The 22,358-nt window shown below is 43.9% G+C and overlaps 1 protein-coding gene across 2 annotated transcripts; it reads right to left on the reverse strand.

Moving 5' to 3' along the window:
• Positions 1-20: 20 nt before the first annotated feature.
• On the reverse strand, positions 21-8,383 carry LOC110521251 (zinc finger protein 710). Of its 2 annotated transcripts, none has more exons than XM_036975701.1 (5): positions 8,245-8,383; positions 4,493-5,995; positions 3,091-3,282; positions 2,830-3,004; positions 21-2,337 (listed from the first exon to the last, which is right to left on the reverse strand). In XM_036975701.1, exons 1-5 carry the CDS (start codon positions 8,287-8,289, stop codon positions 2,174-2,176), a joined length of 2,079 nt encoding a protein of 692 aa, XP_036831596.1. In that variant the 5' UTR covers positions 8,290-8,383; the 3' UTR covers positions 21-2,173. The 2 variants fall into 2 exon arrangements, with proteins under 2 accessions (XP_036831596.1, XP_036831590.1); XM_036975695.1 differs by having other exon boundaries at positions 4,463-5,995.
• Between the last annotated feature and the right edge of the window lie 13,975 nt (positions 8,384-22,358).

Here is a 22,358-nt window from a genome sequence, read left to right on the forward strand (position 1 = left end):
TAAGATAAAGTGCACACTGATTTTTAAAGTTTTAAAATAAATTTATTATTTTACAGTATTGTCTGGTACACATTTTAAAATTTCTATCAACAGCATATTTCCACACCAATGTTTAACACAGAAAGCCATTCAAGTTCCAGATCTTGTTTTTTTTTTCTCCATTTGTTTCATCACTAGAGGTGTTTGTTATCCCCCACAAAAATGAGCATTTTGTATATTAAGCACACTATATCAACATTGTGTATGGATACCATAATGGTGTTACAACAAATGGCTGCTTCAGACAAGAGGCCATGTCTGGCAAATCTACCCGATACAGTCACACACTGAACCTTCCCTCTACTCAGACTGGCAGGTACTACAACAGCCCTATGCCTTACTTTGAGTCTGCATAACTGCAATGTTGTATACTACATCTCTTAATTTACGTAGGCCTATGTATTCAGCTTTTAGCTGCAAATGTGTACAATTCAAAATTAACCTTGCATATATACCTAGTTTGCAGGTGGTTTTAAAGCAAAGCACAGGGGGAAACAATATATAGGGAATTTCCCAAGTCATTTTCTGCTCGGTCTGTGGCCCTGTCACATGTTGGGAGGTTGTCGTTCATCACTTTAGACCAGTGTGTAGCATGATGGATGGCACAGTCCTGGAGACACAAGGGCACTTTATTTCTGTCTAAAGTTTTTTAGGACAGATCCTGTTGCGATTCACCCATCAAAACCACAATGAGTATGCAGGGGCTGTGTTTGCGTTTGAGAAATGTTGCAGTCTGTTCCATGAAGGCTTGCATGGGGCATGAATTGTGAAGGATCCTAAAAAAACTGCACTAGTGTCTTCTCAGTGGTAATCGTTTGGAAAAAATCTACTGGGAGGAGCATGAAGCCTAAAAAGTAATTGCATGAAGTCTGCTATTGGGGGACGTGAAATCGAATGTCCAGCTCTACAAAGCAGAGAGTGGGTGCCACTAGACTGCTATTGTCCTCAGCTGTAGGCTTTGGCAATGTGGCCCAACATTGGTCAGATTCTTTGGCACATGGTGGCTACATCAGAAGAGCAATTCGAACATACTTTATTTTGCTTTTAGCTCACTTAAAGATGTGGGCTGCATCAGTACAATTATTTAACTCGGGATCAATAACAAAAATGTCTGCCAATGCAGACACTTCAAATCAAGCTAGTAACATGGGGCCATAAAGTGATGATGTGCAGAACCAGCCAACTCGAGGAGTCTGAATGACACTGGCCGAATGATTCTTTCTGCACATTTCAAATACAACAGAATATGAAATGAGCATCCTATGTTATCTAAACCTAGAACTGTAGTTGAAACTACTCACAGTATAAAAGTAAAACAGAGAAGTAAATAAAAATAAAAGTTGGTTGGCTAACCATCATGAGAACTGCTTGAATGTTATCAGCTTTGGTAAGTGACGTGAACAGAGGACACATTTACTTGACTGGCTTGTATGCATTGTTATATATGTTAATAAAAGCAATAATACTCAGCTGTATTCTAATTTACCCACACACACTTACTGGGGGATGGCTCTGAACGAGTAAGTGCATTTTACTATTACATTTTAGTCATTTAGCAGACACGCTTGTCCAGAGCGATTTACAGTAGTGAGCGATTTACAGTAGTGAGCGACTTACAGTAGTGAGTGATTACATTTTCGTACTGGTCCGCCGTGGAAATTGATCCCACAATCCTGGTGTTGCAAGTACCGTACGCAACCAACTGAGCCACGTCGGTACCGTATGGGTGTTTCCCTACAAAGTGTGCTTACAGAGTTAGGCCACCTCTGGGGATGTATGTTGAGTATGTCTCTCCCAGAGGTTTAGATGATGGTTTATTTTCAGATATGACCCCTTTTTCCTGTGAACACTACATTTATCAATCACAATGTTGTGGCAGCTAGAGCTGAAGTCACATTTCAGCACAAAACAAACAGACCGATGAGAAATGTACAATCCCAAATTACCCGTCTCTCACTCCCAATGAATGCCGGAGCGAGAGAACAGATTCCAGTGTATACAAATGGGCAGACTCCACCACTTTATATCATGTCCTTACAGTGAGTAAAAGCTCATCACATTGCTGTCAGCTGCTAGTGGCACTAACTTCCTTTATTAGTTTACATTTCTACTCAATATGGGGTCTTTTAATCATTCATGCAGTTTTGTAGCGCCCTGCACCCTTGGCGTAGCTGCTATAATACTCAATTTCAGATAGTTTAGCGATGTCTGGTGTGTTGTTACTGGCCAGGTTCTCTCGTTCGCTGAATTCAAAGTTGTCTTCATCATAGTCCTCCTGGTTCTCTATGTCAGGGGGGGCTGAGGAAGGAAATACACAGACACACACATGAGCCCATCCTGTCGACACACACACACACAAGCCCATCCTGTCCACACACACACAAACATACGAGCCCATCCTGTCTACACAACCACACACACCCACACACACAGCTACTCCCAGCCTCATAGAGAACAGTACAGTCCTCCCCTGCCTCCCTATCCCTCTCTACCGATAGAGACCGGCATGTCTAGTCCAAGCACTTCTATATTTGCGAAACACAGAGGGAGGGGAGTGGCAGAGAAGCACCAAAACACTTGTCAGTAGATTACATACATGCTGAGTTAAAGTGCATTAAGGGCAGACTGACTAAAAACACAATGAAACACGGAGCCCACTGAAATGTCTAGTGTATAAACATTCTGTACCAAGAAACAAAAATCACATAACTGAATTAGCTAATTCAAGATCAAATCATAACTAACAAGGTACATAATTGAAGAATAGTATCAATGAATAATGTTAGTCACCTTGTCCGTCTGGTGAAGCGTCCAGGATGCCGTGTTTGACCTTCATGTGTCGGCTCAGATTGCCCTTCAGGTTGAACTTGCTGGAGCAGTAAGGACACTTGAAGGGCTTGCTGCCAGCGTGGAGGTGCATGTGACCCAGGAGGTTGTACATTCTGTTGAAAGATTTGCCACACACCTGGAACACAAGAGAACAACACTCAATCTCAACACTCTAGAAACAGTGGAACTCAACCCATGCTGTCTATAGAGACCTCTACTGACCTTGCATTTGAAAGGCTTGACAGGCAGGTGGACGATCATGTGTGTTTTGAGGGTCTGTTTCTGGACAAAGGTCTTGAAGCAGACGTGACACTGGAAGGGCCTGATGCTGGCGTGGATCAGCATGTGCCTCTTGAGGTTAGCAGAGAGGGTGAACTCCCGGGCACACACATCACATTTGAATTCCTTCATACTCTGGGAAAATAAAGAGGATTGGCTCTTTAATTCATTTGGTTGAATAAAGTTGGGTTTATTGTTGATAAACAGCAAGTTACGGTTTGAACAGCAAGTTACACGTTGAAATGAACACTAAGATGGGTGGTTGTTATAGTCATTTATCAGATCGAGCTTTCACACAAAAACACACAGACATTATAGGTCAAGAGGTGTAACTGCTGTAGGGTAGATGTGAAATCCTTGCATAATGGCAGCAACCTGATGCATACACGTTAGCACCACCAAGTGTTGGCTCTCTAAGCTTGTGATACTCTCACAATATGGAAAGGTGCATGATTAGTATTGAAAAGCATGTTAAAACATTAACATGAATGTTTGGATACACCTACATTTTGATGAACGCTAAAAAATAAATCTAATTGTTTGTGACAATATGTGTAAGCCAATATTTAAGTAAATACCCTGTCAATGTGACACTACAATTTCTCCGACTGAGGCTCTAGGCCTAGGATGAATCAGTGTAGAGATCAGAGCAGTGGAGGCTGCTGAGGGGAGGACGGCTCATAATAATGGCTGGAACGAAGCTAATGGAATGGCATCAAACCTTGTGTTTGTTGTATTTGATACCATTCCACCTATTCCACTCCAGCCATTACCACAAGCCCGTCCTGCCTAATTAAGGTGCCACCAACCTCCTGTGGATCAAAGCATAGACTGTAGCATCAGGCATGAAGGGTGGTATGTGTTTGCATGACAACACACAGCACAAAGCACATGCTGGATTAGGTCAGACCAAACATAACAAACCAAGCATTTTGAAGGCTATGTTTACATTGCAACTTGTTCAGGCAATAGGAATAACAGCCTAACAGGTATTTTGATATACCTCTGAGTTTACCTAACCCTGTCTGTCTCTGCCTGTTAATTAATTCAAGTTACTGGGAATTCATAGAAACAGCTCAGAGAGTGTTGTTCAGTGAGCAGCATGCTATGGATGTTTTCTCAGAGTTTATCGCATCAATCAAGAAATGTGTGATTCATAAGAAGCGGAGATCTTGATGACCTTCTAGAGCTGGTGTGACCCCTGGGTGACCCTGTGAGAACCTGGACTACTCTGATACTCTGAGCTGGAGTTAGAACAAGGGTTGGTACAGAATAATGTAATATATGGAATATCAAGTCAGTGGGGTTTTAGTACCTGGTCGGCGAGGGCCTGTGGTGTCAGTACCTTGTGAGTGAGGGAATGCTGCTTGAGATGATGGATCTGGACAAACTCCATTCCACACTCTGGGCAGACGTAGGGCCTTACGTTCTGGTGCTTCATGAGGTGGTTCTGCAGCTGGCTGCGGTAGGCAAAGGACTTGTTGCACTCAGTGCACTGGTAGGTGGTGGGGCCCTGGTGACTGGTCTGGTGGCGCTTCAGGTAGGCGTGGGTGGGGAACTCCATGGCACACTGGGAACACACATGGCAGTGGCCGTTTTCGTGTTTGTTTTCGTGGGACCGGAGCTCGCTGGGGTAGGCGAAGCCTCGGCCACAGAAGCGGCAGCTGTAGGGCTTGACGTCCGAGTGCTGCAGCATGTGCCTCTTCAGGTGGCTGGTCTGGGTGAAGGCCTTCTTACACACGGTGCACTTGTGTGGCCGGGTGCCCTGGTGGGTGAGCAGGTGGGTCTGGAGGTGGCTGGGCTGCTTGAACAGCTTGCCGCAGTGCAAGCACTCATGGGGCTTAATGCCGTTGTGGCCCAGGATGTGGGTGACCAGGTTGTACTTGGAGGTATAAGACTTCTCACACATGCGGCACTTCCATCTCTTCAGGCCCTCTCCCACATCCACGCAGTAGGACTCATCTATCTGGACGTTGACGTCCAGCCGGTCGATCTGCATGCGCCTGGCTATCCCCTCAGCGTCTGCAGCCCACAACATTCCCTGGCTGCCCTCGTCATAGTCCCCCACGGCCATGTCAGCAGACTCATAGGCCACCTCGCTGGACTCAAAGTAGCGGTTCATAACGGGACTGGGACTGTGTCCCCTGTCTCCTCCAGTCTTGAGGTTCAACACTCCTTCTTCCTCCTCAGCTACCTCCTCTTCTTGTCCCTCTCCTCCTCCCTCCCTCCTCTCCTCTGGCCCCTGCTCTGGCCGTACTTCTGTCTGGGTCTGACTGGACGTCTCTCTCACACACACAACACAGTTACCACAGCTCTGCTCCTCCTTCAGAGGCCGTCTGTGAGTGGCTGGCTCATCTGTCTTGCCTGGGCTGCTACGGCTCTTCGCCATGTGGATGCAGGACGGAGGGGTGTCAGACTCTCCCCTCTCCCCTTTGACCTGAGTCTGTGTGTTGGGGACTCTGTGAGGGGGCTCCCCTGGCGCTCCTCCTTCACTCCTGGGTCTCCTGGTCCTCCCTCTGGGCCCGGGGCGTCTCCTCTCACTGCTGTGGGGCTCCGACTCCCCAACAGGCTCAGCCAGGTAGTCCCCATTGGCCCCAATCAGCTGGTCAGCGTACTCATACTCCATGCCCTCTGGAGTAGGAGGGGTCCTGCCATTCTCCCTGGGCTCGCCCATGTAGAAGCCATTGGGGGCGATGGTGGCTCCAAAGATCTCATTCTGGGAGATAAGGCCCAGAACAGCAGCCTGGGCCAGTGACAGCACCACCACGGGTTCTGTCTGTGTTCCTGCATCCACCTGGCCCTCCACCACCTTGGGGTAGCACCGCACCAGACGGCCACTCTCCTCCTCCTAACAGAGAACACACACACAGCACTGATCAGGTCAGCACACAGCAGCAGACCACACCACACAAAGACATGTATTCAACATTGTGAGATTGCTTTATAATATACTACCGTTATATAAGCCACATATTGCTTAAGTACAAGGACTGACTGTCAGATCTCTCTAAGTGATATGTATTCCTAAGAAATCAATGGTAGGTGTGTGTGGTGGGAATAATGATTGATAGTTCATAAGATCCCTGAAGTGGTCTGACACATTTGTTTTTTATGCAACTCCCTCCCAACTCCCAACTCCCTTGCTAGAGACAGTCAGCTGCATTCTGACAACGTCTTGCTTCTTTGCTCTGAATCCAGCAGAGAACATTAGATGGAGGAGATAAGGCAGATCGGTACTCGAGCCCCGTTTCCTTCCTTGACAGCCTTTAAAATCATAAGGAACACAAATGGAATGCAGGCCCACCAGGAAGTGGACTTCCGTGACCTGTCCACAGAGCTTCCTGTGGAGTCCAGAGTGGCCCTGGCCAGGCTGACCATACTGGGTTCATCATCACTGGGCTGGAGGCTGGGGCTATCTATCAGTCCAATTCGTGAGGAGCAAGCCTAGCCGTCTGCCTTGCACTGCTAATAGTAGGCTAACACCAAACACATGGTCTCCTCTCACAGTTCACCTCCACTGCCACAGGGCTTCCGTTACAAGGTGGTAGAAGACATACTCAGTTATAACCATGACAGAAATATGATCGCGCGGAGAACAGATTAAGTATGCAATACTTATACATAAGAGTATTGTTATTGTTATACACCAAAAAGCAGCATTTTGGTCTACAAATGATTGTGTTTGCCCTCTAGATGATTGAAAAGGCAAAACAGAGTGGAACTAGAAGAACGCTAAATGCTGGCACAACCAAGCTCCAGCTCTATAACAAATGACAGGTCCCAAGTGTACCCCAATACTTTCAGGTAATTTCCTTCAAACCTGGTGTAATGATGGAAAAATACATGAGATAGACCCTAGCCTCTTCATACACCTTAGTCTAGGACCCTCAAACTCAACTCTGGAACCCGTAGCCAGTTCCACTGCATTTTTTCATTGTTCCCCTCTAATCAGGAACTGATTTAGATCTAGGACACCAGGTGGGTGCAATTAATTATGAGGTAAAATAGAAAACCAGCAGGCTCTGGACTTCGTAAGGTAAGAGTTGAGTACCCCTGGTCTAAGACATACACTACAACAGATTACGAGCTGCTATCTTTCATAATACAATACTGAGGAAAGAGACAGAGAGGGGATGGAGACAGAAAAAAAGGAGGAAGAGAAATGAGGGAAACAGGGAAGAGTGGGGGGGGGGGGGTAGACCTGGATGCCCTGGTAACCACATAATTTATAATTACTCCTTTTAAAGTAGTCAGACAGAGACAGACTTTGTGTTTGTGAGAGGAACACAGAGAGTGAGGTGTGTATCTCTCTCTCTGTGTGTGTGTGTGTGTGTGTGTGTGTGTGTGTGTGTGTGTGTGTGTGTGTGTGTGTGTGTGTGTGTGTGTGTGTGTGTGTGTGTGTGTGTGTGTGTTTGTGAGAGAGAAAGTAGGAGAGGGAGGAAAAGAAAGAGAAAGCGAAATGTGGGCAGGGGAGGAGTGGAGGGAGAGGGAGCGAAATGAGATGCAGAGGCTGAAAGATAAAGAAAGGGGGGGAGGGGAAGGGAGAGATTGAGTGAGCATGTGAGAGAGATGGGGAGAGGGAGAGAAAGGAAAAGGAGAGGGAGGGGTGTGGGAGGAGTGAGAGAGACAGAGAGAGACAGGGTGAGTGAGTGAGTGAGTGAGTGAGAGAAAGGAGGGGAGGTAGAGAGGGGGAAGGAAGGAGAAAAGCACGACAAAATGAAAGGCAGGCTAAATGAAAGACAAAAAGACAAATGACAGAGAAACAGAAAGGCAAGATAGTAATTGCAAGTCTATACTTATACATTTGAAGTTCTATGTGAAAGAAGGTTTAAGACAAATATCAAACAATCAGAACAATATGAAGCTTAGCAGCTTAGCAGAGGTGTGACAGAGACAGAGAGGAGAGAATAGTTAGTAGTCTAGTCTGGTGGTCTACTCTTAGCTGTAAAATATGTTCTTGCTGCAGCACTGTATGAATGTAGAAAAGTAATCTCCTTTGACTTAGAGAGAGACAGTGTAACCACCTTTAAATCAACATACAACATCCCCACTGAACTAGTATTGTAATCACGGTCTCAGTTTAGGCTAACAACTCACCACATTGTTCCTGGTGTGATGTTTGAGGTGTTTCAGGGATCTCATCCTTCAGGAGAACTGAGTGGAGTAAAAAAAATCCGGCTCCTATTTATATCTGTGGGAGAGTGGGGCGGTCCCACGACTCATCCTCCTCCTACTGTTGCTGTTATCAGAACTGACTGTGCCTGCCCCCCCTCCACACACACACACACACACACACACACACACACACACACACACACACACACACACACACGCACACACACACACACACACACACGCTCACACACACACACACACACACACACACACACACACACACACACACACACACACACACACACACACACACACACACACACACACACACACCATTTATTTCTCTCTCCCTCCCTCTCTCCCTCCCAGCTCACTTCTCTTTATCTCTCTCCCCCTCTCCTTTTTCTTTCTCTTCCTAGTCTCTCTCTCTCTCTCTTTCACTCACACAGACACACCGACAAACACACGCACATACAGCGCACACATTTTATCTCTCTTTCTCACACACACAATTCAGCATGACCCTCCAACAGACGTTTGTCTTTAAGGCACACAGAAACCCAAGCCTATCTTCTCTTTATCACACTCATACTTTGCATTTCCTTTAGCAAGCCTAATCAAACACACAAACAATTATAACATCTAATCGGTAGTTCCTCTGTGCGTGCGCACGTACACACACAGACATACACATTCACACACATGCACACACACACAGTATAGGTGGATGTGTCTCTGTCAGTGGCTAACTGTCAAATAAGATATGCTAACATTTTAACTTTCCAGAGAACATGTATATTTCTGTCTTTATTTATTACATTTAATGAATTAAACGCGAGACAGTTTGAAGTGTACCATGTCTGAGATTCAGTAGAAAAATGAGTGACAAAAGAAAGAGAAGGAGAAAGAAAGGAGAGAAAAGCAGTCAGGAAAGAGAGGGAGGGAGTGAGACAGACGTGGGGGAGAGAGAATAAGGAAGAAAGAGGGAGAGGGAGGGGGAGTGAGGCAGAGAGGAGGGGGGGGGGGGGGTGAGAGAGACAGAGACAGAAAGAAAAAGAGAGAGAGGAAAGAGAGATGGGGGAGGGGGAGGGAAGAACAGAATGCAGCAAAAAAGGAGGAAGAAGGGAAAGGAGAGACGGGGAGAGCAAAAGCATAAGAAAGGATGTGGTAAAAGAAAGAGAAAAAGAAGGAATGAAAGAAAGAAAAGAAAAGAAAAGAAAAGAAAAGAGGAGGGAGGGAGGGAGGAGTGCTCTAGAGGGGGTGGGGATGGGGAAGAGAGATAAAGAGAGGGAGGGCTGAAAGAACATGCAGTGAAAGAGGGAGAAGGGGAAGGGAGGGCTAGAGGAAAGAAGGAGAGGGAAAAAGAGAACAAAAAAGGGGGTATGGTGGAGTGTGAAAATAAAAAGAAGAGTCCATCAGCAAGAGAGAGAGAGGGGGAGTGCAGAATGAAGGAGAGAGGGGTGAGAGCGAGGGGAAGGGAGAGAGGGGAAAGGAGATAGAGGGAGCGAGCGAGGGAGAGAGTGAGGAAAAGGAAAAACAGCAAGGGAAGACATTAACTATTGAACTTCCAGATTTCTTTCAGGCTGTGTTCAGAAAGAGTGCGGCAAAGTATCTGCGGGCTGGGCACTGGGTGTGTGTGTGGGAAGGCAGTCAGTGGTCGAGCTGATCTTGATAATGAGACAGGTACGCTATTATGAACGTGCTTCTCTTTAATTCAGAAACAACTGATCAATATCCCTGACAGGGGACTACTATCACAACACACAGACACACAGTCTACAGTAAATGAGCACATGCTAATCCTGATTGTATGGAGGCAGGCTGTGCATACTATTCTCCACTAAATAACAGGAAAGGGCAAACCTTGAAAACCTTGATAAATAATCAGTGGTTGGGAGTGCTGAGAATGAGAGAGAGATAGAGAGAGGAAGGGAGAAGGAGATACAGAGATAGGGAGTGAGAGGGAGGGAAGGAGGGGGAGAGAGAGATTGAGTGAGGGTGTGATTGAGGGGGAGAGATAGCAGGAAGTCAAGAGAGAAAATAGGAGAGAAAATAGAAGGAGAGCAAGGGAAGAAACAAAGAGATAAGAGGCTGAAAGACAAAGAAACCACATGGAAGAAACAACAAGGGACACGTGCATAAAACAACACAGAACTATCCTATGGGGAAAATGAAAAAGACGACAAAAGTTTTGGGAAGGAACACACAATCTCTGTTCCAGGCCCGCATCTTTACAACACCATAACACCAGAAAAAGTTGATAGTTACGTACCTCAATATTATTTTGGACAATATTATATCGATACTTTGACTACAAGTATCGATTTGTACTTGGAGTATCGAGGTAGCGTTAGCTAAGTAGTGTTAGCTAGTACTAGTTAGCTGTACCAAAACTCTGGTATTTCTCATCTTAAAGCTTGTTCTCCACTTTATTTCGAACTAGTGAGCCAACATGTTTTCAGTACTTTTATTTCGGTTACTGATCTAAACGTATCTTCTAATGCTCTCTCTTGTCTCTGCAGCAGACATAATGAGCAATAACATTATGTTTGTAACACCAAATCGCAATAAAATTGCTCTATCGAATTGTAGTAAAACAGAATCGTGAGAATCGCAATACATATCGTATCGGCGCGTAAGTATGGTGATAATAACATATTGTGAGGTCGCTGTCAGTTCCCAGCCCTATCCAATTGGCAATTTGCCAGTAAATATGGGGCTGCTGTTGGAAACCAGCACTAATATGATAGAGAGAGAGAGAAACATACAATGAATAATGAGAGCCTGCTCATGTCACTCCTCTCTGTGTTTCCACAGGTTTCCACATGCATCTTATACTGAGAGAAACAGAGGGAAGTGAGCCATGGCCCAGCTCTCACTAGTGTATCTACTAACACTCAACTGGGGTTTCCACTGTGTGTGTGTGTGTGTGTGTGTATGTGTGCGAGCGCTTCTGTGAACAGGGACAGGCGCACACTGACATCAACACACACTTTCAGGTCCCTCCACCACCCTACAGCTCTGAAACAACACACTTGACATGGGTGTCTGTGTAAGTTACTGTAAAAATGTTCCTTTAAATTTCCTCACAGACTGGTTCTTTACATCTGTAATAAGAACCATAATATAGCCAACAGTATCATATCTCAGTGATAGTCAGATTTGATACAATTTATTCTGGGAGAGAGAGAGAGACTCAGCTACCAGGGGTCAGGATGGACTTCTAGTGATGAGTAATTATTATGTGAGACACATGCAGAAACACCCACACACTCTTCAGTCTCAGGTTAGTCCTTCTCCATACATTGAGTATACCAAACATTAGGAACAACTTCTTAATATTGAGTTGCATCCCCCCTGCCCTTTTGCCCTCAGAATACCTACATTTGTCTCTCATGGACTGCAAGGTGTCGACTGCTTTCCACAGGGATGCTGGCCCATGTTGACTCCAGTGCTTCCCACAGTTGTGTCACATTTGCTGGTTGTTCCTTTGGGTGTTGAACCATTCTTGATACACACTGCAAAATGTTGAGTGTGAAAAATCCAGCAGCATTGCAGTTCTTGACACAAACCGGCGCACCTGGCACCTACTATCATATCCCGTTCAAAGCCTCAGGTGAGGTATAGAAAGTGTATTCGTCGACCCGTCGTTCCAGTAAACCCTTTTACATTTTCTACACCCTGGGAAACAATGTGAAAAAACTTCAAAGGAAATAACTTCCCTCTCTGGTTTTGAACCTGGACTTGTGATCAGTCCTATGGGCTAATGTTGTTTGGGGTCAAGTGGCCTCCCATCTCAGACCTGTATCAGGAAGCAGCCAGAACCAGAGTCAGAGCCACACAAGCCTCACCTCTGCATGACACACTGATATAATAGTGTGCCTCAAGCATGATTAGCTGCCGTAATTAAGCTTTTTCCAAAAAAACACAGCAGGCTTTTTCATAAGCACAGACAATTGCACAGCTTGAATGTGAGTGTCACAGATGGAATATTGCAATGGGTAAAAAAGCTGCCTCACCCTGCCTGCATCTCTCCAACTGTCTTCTTAACCTGGACACAGGGCTAGACTAAACATAGTAAACAAAATCCATATGATATGTTACGATTGGTATGGTATGTATTCATTTATGGATGTCCATCATCCATTTCGTATGATATGTTACGAATTCCAATTCGTATGATATGCTACGATTTGCAATTTGTTGTGTCTAATGTTAGCTTGGTAGCAAACGCTAACATTAGCAAGGTGGCTAACATTAGCTAGGCAAGGGGTTAAGTCAGGGCTTAAGGTCAAATCAAATTATTTGTCACATGCTTGCTTACAAGCCCTTAACAAACAATGCCGTTTTAAGAAAAATATGTGTTAAGTAAAAAATAGATAAGTAAAAAAAAATATTAAAGGTAGCAAATAATTAAAGACGAGAAGTAAAATAACAATAGCGAGGCTATATACAGGGGATACTGGTACAGAGTCAATGTGCGGGGGCACCAGTTAGTCGAAGTAATTGAGGTAATATGTACATGTAGGTAGAGTTAAAGTGACTATAATAAACAGAGAATAGCAGCAGCGTAAAAGAGGGGTGGGAGAGGGCAATGCAAATAGTCAGGGTAGCCATTTAATTGGCTATTCAGGAATCTTATGGCTTGGGGGTGGAAGCTGTTGAGAAGCCTTTTGGACCTAGACTTGGCACTCCAGTAACGCTTTCCGTGCGGGAGCAGAGAGAACAGTCTATGACTAGGGTGGCTGGAGTCTTTAACAATTTTTAGGGCCTTCCTCTGACACCGCCTGGTATATAGGTCCTGGATGGCAGGAAGCTTGGCCCCAGAGATGTACTGGGCCGTATGCACTACCCTCTGTAGTGTCTTGCGGTCGGAGGTCGAGCAGTTACCATACCAGGCAGTGATGCAACCACTCTCTGGTGCAGCTGTCAAACTTTCTGAGGATCTGAGGACCCATGCCAAATCTTTTCAGTCTCCTGAGGGGGAATAGGTTTTGTCGTGCCCTCTTCACGACTGTCTTGGTGTGCTTGGACCATGATAGTTTGTTGGTGATGTGGACACCAAGGAACTTGAAGCTCTCAACCTGCTCCTCTACAGCCCTGTTGATGAGAATGGGGGCATGCTCGGTCCTCCTTTTCCTGTAGTCCACAATCATCTCCTTTGTCTTGATCACGTTGAGGGAGAGGTTGTTGTCCTTGCACCACCCGGCCAGGTCTCTGACCTCCTCCCTATAGGCTGTCAATCGTTGTCGGTGATCAGGCCTACCACTGTTGTGTCATCTGCAAACTTAATGATGGTGTTGGAGTCGTGCCTGACCATGTAGTCATGAGTGAACAGTGAGTACAGGAGGGGACTGAGCACGCACCCCTGAGGGGCCCCCGTATTGAGGATCAGCGTGGCGGATGTGTTGTAACCTACCCTTACCACCTGGGGAAGGCCCGTCAGGAAGTCCAGGATCCAGTTGCAGAGGGAGGTGTTTAGTCCCAGGGTCCTTAGCTTAGTGATGAGCTTTGAGGGCACTATGGTGTTGAACGCTGAGCTGTAGTCAATGAATAGCATTCTCACATAGGTGTTCCTTTTGTCCAGGTGGGAAAGGTCAGTGTGGAGTGCAATAGAGATTGCAATCTGTGGATCTTTTGGGGAGGTATGCAAATTGGAGTGGGTCTAAGGTTTCTGGGAAAATGGTGTTGATGTGGGCCATGACCAGCCTTTCATGGCTACAGACGTGAGTGCTACGGGTTGGTAGACATTTAGGCAGGTTACCTTAGTGTTTTTGGGAACAGGGACTATGGGGGTCTGCTTCAAACATGTTGGTATTACAGACTCAGACAGGGAGAGGTTGAAAATGTCAGTGAAGACACTTGCCAGTTGGTCAGCGCATGCTCGGAGTAAAAGTCCTGGTAATCCGTCTGCCCCTGCGGCCTTGTGAATGTTGACCTGTTTAATGGTCTAACTCACATCGGCTTAGGAGAGCGTGATCATACAGTCGTCCGGAACAGCTGATGCTCTCATGCATGTTTTATCATGCATGTTACTTGCCTCGAAGCGAGCATAGAAGTTATTTAGCTTGTCTGGTAGGCTCGTGTCACTGGGCAGCTCGCGGCTGTGCTTCCCTTTGTACTCTGTAATGTTTTGCAAGCCCTGCCACATCCCACGAGCATTGGATCCGGTGTGGTACGATTTGATCTTATGGTTATGGTTAGAATTAAAGGGCTTAGGGGTTAGGTGCAAAGTAGCTAAAAAGTATACTGGACAAAAATATAAACGCAACATGTAAAGCGTTGGTCCAATGTTTCATGAGCTGAAATAAAAGATTAGTTTATATCCCTATTAGTGAGTATTTCTCCTTTGCCAAGATAATCCATCCACCTGACAGGTGTGCTATGTCAAGAAGCTGATTAAACAGCATGATCATTAAACATGTGCATCTTGTGCTGGGGACAATAAAATGACACTCTAAAATGTGGAGTTCTGTCATGCAACACAATGCCACAGATGTCTCACGTTTTGAGGGAGTGTGCAATAGGCATATTGACTGCAGGAATGTCCACCAGAGCTGTTGCCAGAGATTAATTTATCTATCATAAGCCGCATCCAATGTCATTTTAGAGAATTAGGCAGTACGTCCATCCGGCCTCACAACCACTGACCACGTGTAATCATGCCAAACCAGGACCTCCACATCCGTCTTCTTCATCTGCGGGATCGTCTGAGACCTGCTACCCGGACAGCTGATGAAACTGTGGGTTTGCACAATTAAATAATTTCTGCATAAACTGTCAGAAACCGTCTCATGGAAGCTCATCTGCATGCTCATCACCCTCACCAGGGTCATGACCTGACTTCATTTCGTCTTCGTAACCGACTTCATTGGGCAAATGCTCACCTTCGATGGCCACTGGCACACTGGAGAAGTGTGTTCTTCACAGATTAATCCTGGTTTCAACTGTACTGGGCAGATGGCAGGCAGCGTGTATGGTGTCGTGTGGGCGAGCAGTTTGCTGATGTCAACATCGTGAACAGAGTGCGGGTGGGTTATGTTGTGGGCATGCATAAACTATGGACAATGAACACAATTGCATTTTATCAATGGCAATTTGATTGCACAGAGATACCATGATGAGATCCAGAGGCCCATCGTCGTGCCATTCATCCGCCACCATCACCTCATGTTTCAGTATGCTAGTTGGCGTGCTGGCATATATTTTTTTGATATACAGTACCAGTCAAAAGTTTGGATACAAGGGTTATTCTTTATTTGCAATATTCTCTGCATGGTTGTGAAGACATCAATACTATGAAATAACACATATGTAATCATGTAGTAACCAAAAAATGTCCAACTCATCCCAAACCATCTCAACTGGTGATTGTGGAAGCCATGTCATCTGATGCAGCACTCCATCACTCTCCTTCTTGATAAAATAGCCCTTACACAGCCTGGAGGTGTGTTGGGTCATCGTCCAGTGTAAAACCCAAATTCTAGTCCCACTAAGCGCAAACAAGATGGGATGGCATATCACTGCAGAATGCTGTGGTAGCCATGCTGGTTAAGTGTGCCATGAATTCTAAATAAACCACAGACAGTGTCACCAGCAAAGCACCCCCACACCATCACACCTCCTCCTCCATACTTCACGGTGGGAACAACACATGCAGAGATCATCCATTCACCTACTCTGCGTCTCACAAAGACACTGCAGTTGGAACCAAAAATCTAAAATTTGAACTCATCAGACTAAAGGACAGATTTACACTGGTCTAATGTCTATTGCTCATGTTTCTTGGCCCAAGCAAGTCTCTTCTTATTATTCGTGTCCTTTAGTAGTGTATTCTTTGCAGCAATTCGACCATGAAGTCCTGATTCATGCAGTTGATGTTGAGATGTGTCTGTTACTTGAACTCTATGAAGCATTTATTTGGGCTGCAATTTCTGAGGCTGGTAACTCCAATTAACTTATCCTCTGCAGCAGAGGTAATTCTGGGTCTTCCTTTCCTGTGGCGGTCCTCATGAGAGACAGTTTCATCATAGCGCTTTTTTCGTTTTTTGCGACTGCACTTGAAGAAACTTTCAAAGTTCTTGAAAATGTCCATATTGACTGATCTTCATGTCTTAAAGTAACGATGTACTGTCGTTTCTTCTTGCTTATTTGAGCTGTTCTTGCTATTATATGAACTTAGTATTTTACCAAATAGGGATATCTTCTGTATACCACCCCTACCTTGTCACAACACAACTGATTCGCTCAAACGCATTAAGAAGGAAATAAATTCTACAAATGAACTTTTAAGAAGGCACACCTGTTAATTGAAATGCATTCCAGATGACTACCTCATGAAGCTTGTTGAGAGAATACCAAGAGTGTGCAAAGCTGTCATCACGGCAAAGGGTGGCTACTTTGAAAAATCTCAATTATAAAATGAATTTTGATTTGTTTTACACTTTTTTTGAATAGTACATGATTCTATATGTGTTATTTCATAGTTTTGATGTATTCACTATTATTCTACAATGTAGAAAATAGTAAAAATAAAGAAAAGCCCTGAAATGAGTCAGTGTGTCCAAACTTTTTACTGGTACTGTATACAATGGAATGTTGGGCTAGTTTTCAGGCCTTTTGGGTGGGTTTTGAGTGTGCATTCGCCTAGAAATGTTATCTAGACCTGGCAACCCTGCCCGCTGGAATATACTCTCTGACGACCAGAAGATTCTAGACTGCCGATGAATGAAGATTCCACCAGAGAAAAGGACAGAAAAGTGCTTGAAAATAGTTATAATGTTGAATATTTTGGATAAATTAAACCACTACAACTTCCTCCTCACCTGAAGCTTCCGTTCCATGTTGAGGGATAGTTTTGAACAAGATTTGGTTGAGTTTGTGAGACCTAGACTTTGGCGAACTACAATGTTTCAAAATGTTCTAGCTCTGTTAGTCGCTAATCTAGTTAGCATGCTAACTGCTCCATTCACTTAAAATTGAACATTGCTCTTTGCTAGGCATTAAAGCTAAATGCAATTTTTTAATATTTTAAAGGTTCACTATGCAGATATCGCTCTGCCATTTTCTGGTTACTAAAATTATAATAGTTTGTCTAATTTCAGTTTGTGACAAAAGAAGCAAATATAGTGTAGAGAATCACTGTAACATCTAAACCGCTGTGAAATATCTTTTCAATAACCAGAAATATTGTATTTTCAGCTGTTTGAAGCTAGTGTACAAAACCAAAATTATAAGACGCAAAAAGTAAACTTAAGAACGAGAAGCATAGAAATTGCGCACATAGAACATATCTACCACATGTTAGACTTGATTTCAATGAGAATGACAGATCTATAACGTACATTTATACAGTGCCTTGCGAAAGTATTCGGCCCCCTTGAACTTTGCGAACTTTTGCCACATTTCAGGCTTCAAACATAAAGATATAAAACTGTATTTTTTTGTGAAGAATCAACAACAAGTGGGACACAATCATGAAGTGGAACGACATTTATTGGATATTTCAAACTTTTTTAACAAATCAAAAACTGAAAAATTGGGCTTGTCATTGTCATTGTTGGAAGACAAATCTCCGTCCCAGTCTCAGGTCTTTTGCAGACTCCATCAGGTTTTCTTCCAGAATGGTCCTGTATTTGGCTCCATCCATCTTCCCATCAATTTTAACCATCTTCCCTGTCCCTGCTGAAGAAAAGCAGGCCCAAACCATGATGCTGCCACCACCATGTTTGACAGTGAGGATGGTGTGTTCAGTGTGATGAGCTGTGTTGCTTATACGCCAAACATAAAGTTTTGCATTGTTGCCAAAAAGTTCAATTTTGGTTTCATCTGACCAGAGCACCTTCTTCCACATGTTTGGTGTCTCCCAGGTGGCTTGTGGCAAACTTTAAACGACACTTTTTATGGATATCTTTAAGAAATGGCTTTCTTATTGCAACTCTTCCATAAAGGCCAGATTTGTGCAATTTACGACTGATTGTTTCCTATGGACAGAGTCTCCCACCTCAGCTGTAGATCTCTGCAGTTCATCCAGAGTGATCATGGGCCTCTTGGCTGCATCTCTGATCAGTCTTCTCCTTGTATGAGCTGAAAGTTTAGAGGGACGGCCAGGTCTTGGTAGATTTGCAGTGGTCTGATACTCCTTCCATTTTAATATTATCGCTTGCACAGTGCTCCTTGGGATGTTTAAAGCTTGGGAAATATTTTTGTATCCAAATCCGGCTTTAAACTTCTTCACAACAGTATCTCGGACCTGCCTGGTGTGTTCCTTGTTCTTCATGATGCTCTCTGCGCTTTTAACGGACCTCTGAGACTATCACAGTGCAGGTGCATTTATACGGAGACTTGATTAGACACAGGTGGATTGTATTTATCATCATTAGTCATTTAGGTCAACATTGGATCATTCAGAGATCCTCACTGAACTTCTGTAGAGTGTTTGCTGCACTGAAAGTAAAGGGGCTGAATAATTTTGCACGCCCAATTTTTCAGTTTTTGATTTGTTAAAAAAGTTTGAAATATCCAATAAATGTCGTTCCACTTCATGATTGTGTCCCACTTGTTGTTGATTCTTCACAAAAAAATACAGTTTTATATCTTTATGTTTGAAGCCTGAAATGTGGCAAAAGGTCGCAAAGTTCAAGGGGGCCGAATACTTTCGCAAGGCACTGTATGTGAATTTGGTTGGCTCACACAAAAAGTGATATATTGCAGCTTTAACTGTAAAATAGCTCTTGAATTTGAACTGTATTACTTTCCCCTCATGCCTTATGTTTTGATAATTAATTTAAGTTGCACTAGATGCACTGTTGTTTGTTTTATTGCACTTTTAGCCCTTACTTAATTTACTCAATGAAAAAGTCTGTTCATGCCACATTGTTGGATATCTTTTTTCCCCTATCTGTGTCCTCGTGTACTGCACACCGCCACCTCGTGATGGCCTGAGTGCATGCAGAGTGCATGTACCATTGAACGATTGGTGAGAAAAGCAATTTTACTTGATTTCATGTTGAAATAATGTTTATTTTGAACCAAAGCTAATTGAATGAATGTAATTTGTTATACTTGAACTTTACTATATTGTAATTATGTTGATGTCTATCTCTTTTGGCCTTATGCGAATACTTTTTTCCTTGGAAGGACGTTAATAATATAATATTCTCCACTCTTCTGGGAAGGCTTTCCAATAATTGTTGGAACAATGCTGCGGGGACCTGCTTCCATTCAGCCACAAGAGCATTAGTGAGGTCGGGCATTGATGTTGGGTGATTACGCCTGACTTGTAGTCGGTATTCCAATTCATCCTTAAGGTGCTCAATGGGGTTGAGGTCAGGGCTATGTGCAGGCCAGTTAAGTTCTTCCACACCGATCTCAACAAACCATTTCTGTATAGACCTCGCTTTGTGCATGGTGGTATTATTATGCCGAAACAGGAAAGGGCCTTCCCCAAACTGTTGCCACAAAATTGGAAGCACAGAATCGTCTAGAATGTACTTGTCTACTGTAGCGTTAAGATTTCCCTTCACAGGAACTAAGGGGCCTAGACCGAACCATGAAAAACAGCTCCAGGCTATTACTTCTCCTCCAAACTTTACAGTTGGCACTATGCATTTGGGCAGGCGGCATTCTCCACTGCTCCAGAGTCCAGTGGCAGAAACAGGATGCATGGTTTTCCATGGCAAGCTTTACACCACTCCAGCCGATGCTTGGCATTGCGCATAGTGATCTTAGACTTGTGTGCGGCTGCTCGGCCATGGAAACACATTTCATGAAGCTCCCAACGAACAGTTATTGTGCTGACATTGCTTCCAGAGGAAGTTTGGAACTCAGTATTGACTAAGGTCAGGCGATTTCTACATGCTACGCGCTTCAGCACTCGGCTGTCCCGTTCTGTGAGCTTGTGTGGCCTACCATTTTGTGGCTAAGCCGTTGTATCTCCTAGACGTTTCAACTTACAGTTGACCGGGGCAGCTCTAGTAGCGCATACATTTTCGAACTGACTTTTTGGAAAGATGGCATCCTATGACGGTACCACATTGAAAGTCTCTGAGCTCTTCAGTATGGCCATTCTACTTCCAATGTTTGTCTATGGAGATTGCATGGTGGTGTGTTTGATTTTATACACCTTTCAGCAATAGCTGAAATAGCTGTATCTACTTATTTGAAGGGGTGTCCACATACTTTTGTTTATATAGTGTACTGGTAGGAGGAAACTATTCCCACTCATTGCTCTGCACATTTCAGTGTAGACTCACATTTCTATTGTACTCACGTTGGTTTCACTGTGGGTTATTTACTAACGTGGTGGGATTGTTGTATTATTGAATGGGTGAATTGATTGTATTTAACTATAGATTTTTTTATACATTTCTGAAACAGATTTTGTGTTGCTACATTGTATTTCTATCAGGTTTAGATTTAAAGGGTACACCCAATATATTATAATTACTCTGTTAGATTATAATGACCTTGAAATACTATTGACTGCCAAAAAGTTGATGTTCAAAACAAGATTATTATGAGTTTTTTTCTTACCCATTGTCATTACATGGTTATTACAATTTTCTGTCGTAACTGTATTAATTTGAGCGCTTTGTATATTGATCGATCATATTACCTTATTCCTATCTCTATTTTAATACAAGCCTGCATTATCTTTTACACTTTACAACTGTCCCCCAGCCTTATTATTTATCCATTCTGCTCCAGCAGAGAACCTTGACTGGTCCAACCCTTGAATGTGGTTGAATGGTGTGCATAGCAGTACTAGACATCACAAGTGCTACATAACCCTACCAAACATATACTAATTTGAGAGTTTACTTTGTTTTGTCTAGTCTATGAGACCAGCCTGCTCTGCTATCAGGTGAACCCTGATAGGAAACGACACATGGACAGGTGAGCACCCAACACAGGGCTCAGTCCTCATCTGAGTACATACTATGCAGTAACTTTAAGTGTCAGATATGCATGATCTCAAAGCGTATTCAGACGAAGTTGGCCTGTAGGTGACTCACACGGACAACGCTTACTCAAGCAAACAAACAAGTATTTGCAGCAAATGCAGCATTAGTGATTTATCAACACTGATTTCTGAAATGTTTTTTTTACACTGTTAGATTCTTCTAACAAATCAGTCTCACAGACGCAGAGAGACAGGATGCAGAGATGGGCAGAGCCAAAATCGTAAATAAAAGATTACTCCCCTCATTCAGCACAGGGCTACTAAATGGAAGGACAGAATATTAGGAATGAAATAGCTCTGCTAAGAGACAACATTAGAGAAAGGAGTGTGAGGAGAGCTGTAAAAAAAGACTGAATATAAAGAAGAAAAGACAGAGTTGAGGGAGGAGAGGAGAAGAGCATTCAGCAAGGAGGATATAAAAGGAACAGAGAGGGGGGCGAGGGAGTGAGACAGAGAGCTATGGAAGGAAAGAGAGAAAGAGTAGAGAGAGCATAAGAGAGTGAGAGAAAGAGGGGGGCATGGGAGAGAGAGAGCGGGAGTGGAGAGAGATTGAGAGGAGAGAGATATCAAGAGAGAGAGGGGGGAGGGAGGAGTGGAGGGAGGGGGAGTGAGTGAGTGAGAAACAGAGACAGAGGACGAGAGAGAAAGACAGAGAAGAGAAAAACAGAGAGGGGGAAGGGAGAAAAAGAGAGCCACAAGAGACTAAAAAACAACAATAAAAAGCCTCTGTCTGCCTGTAACTCTCTCTTTCTATATATATATATACAAATAGGAATTTTACTATATAGATATCTCTAGCTCTTTATACATTTATGATGGAGTAGAAGACGGCAGTACAGCATATAGCCTAGACCTCAAATGATTTGACTCAATAACTAAATGTAAAGTGGCACCATGGAGGAAGGAGCCATATATTTTCATATAATTTATAGCCTACAGCTTCATATCAATACAAGGTTTGTGATAGATCTACCCAGATATCTCATCCCAAGGACGTTGAGCCTCAGACTCACACCATGCAGAATGTGTAAAGGTATCTCTCAACTGAGGTATAGTCTCATCAAGTTTTATCCAGTCATTGTGTGGACAGGCCCTGACACTTTGCACACCAAGAGCTGGAGTAAGGCCATTG

Source organism: Oncorhynchus mykiss, chromosome 1, assembly GCF_013265735.2.
Source record: "Oncorhynchus mykiss isolate Arlee chromosome 1, USDA_OmykA_1.1, whole genome shotgun sequence".
Lineage (NCBI taxonomy): Eukaryota > Metazoa > Chordata > Actinopteri > Salmoniformes > Salmonidae > Oncorhynchus > Oncorhynchus mykiss.

What these genes read in the sequence shown, in the direction of transcription:
- LOC110521251 (XM_036975695.1), bottom strand. Translation starts at nt 8,289, where the DNA reads ATGAGATCCCTGAAACACCTCAAACATCACACCAGGAACAATGTG. An exon ending in TCAAGCCTTTCAAATGCAAG is followed by an intron (nt 3,005 to 3,090) that starts GTCAGTAGAGGT and finishes CTTGTGTTCCAG; the next exon opens with GTGTGTGGCAAATCTTTCAA. An exon ending in CGCTTCACCAGACGGACAAG is followed by an intron (nt 2,338 to 2,829) that starts GTGACTAACATT and finishes TTCCTTCCTCAG; the next exon opens with CCCCCCCTGACATAGAGAAC.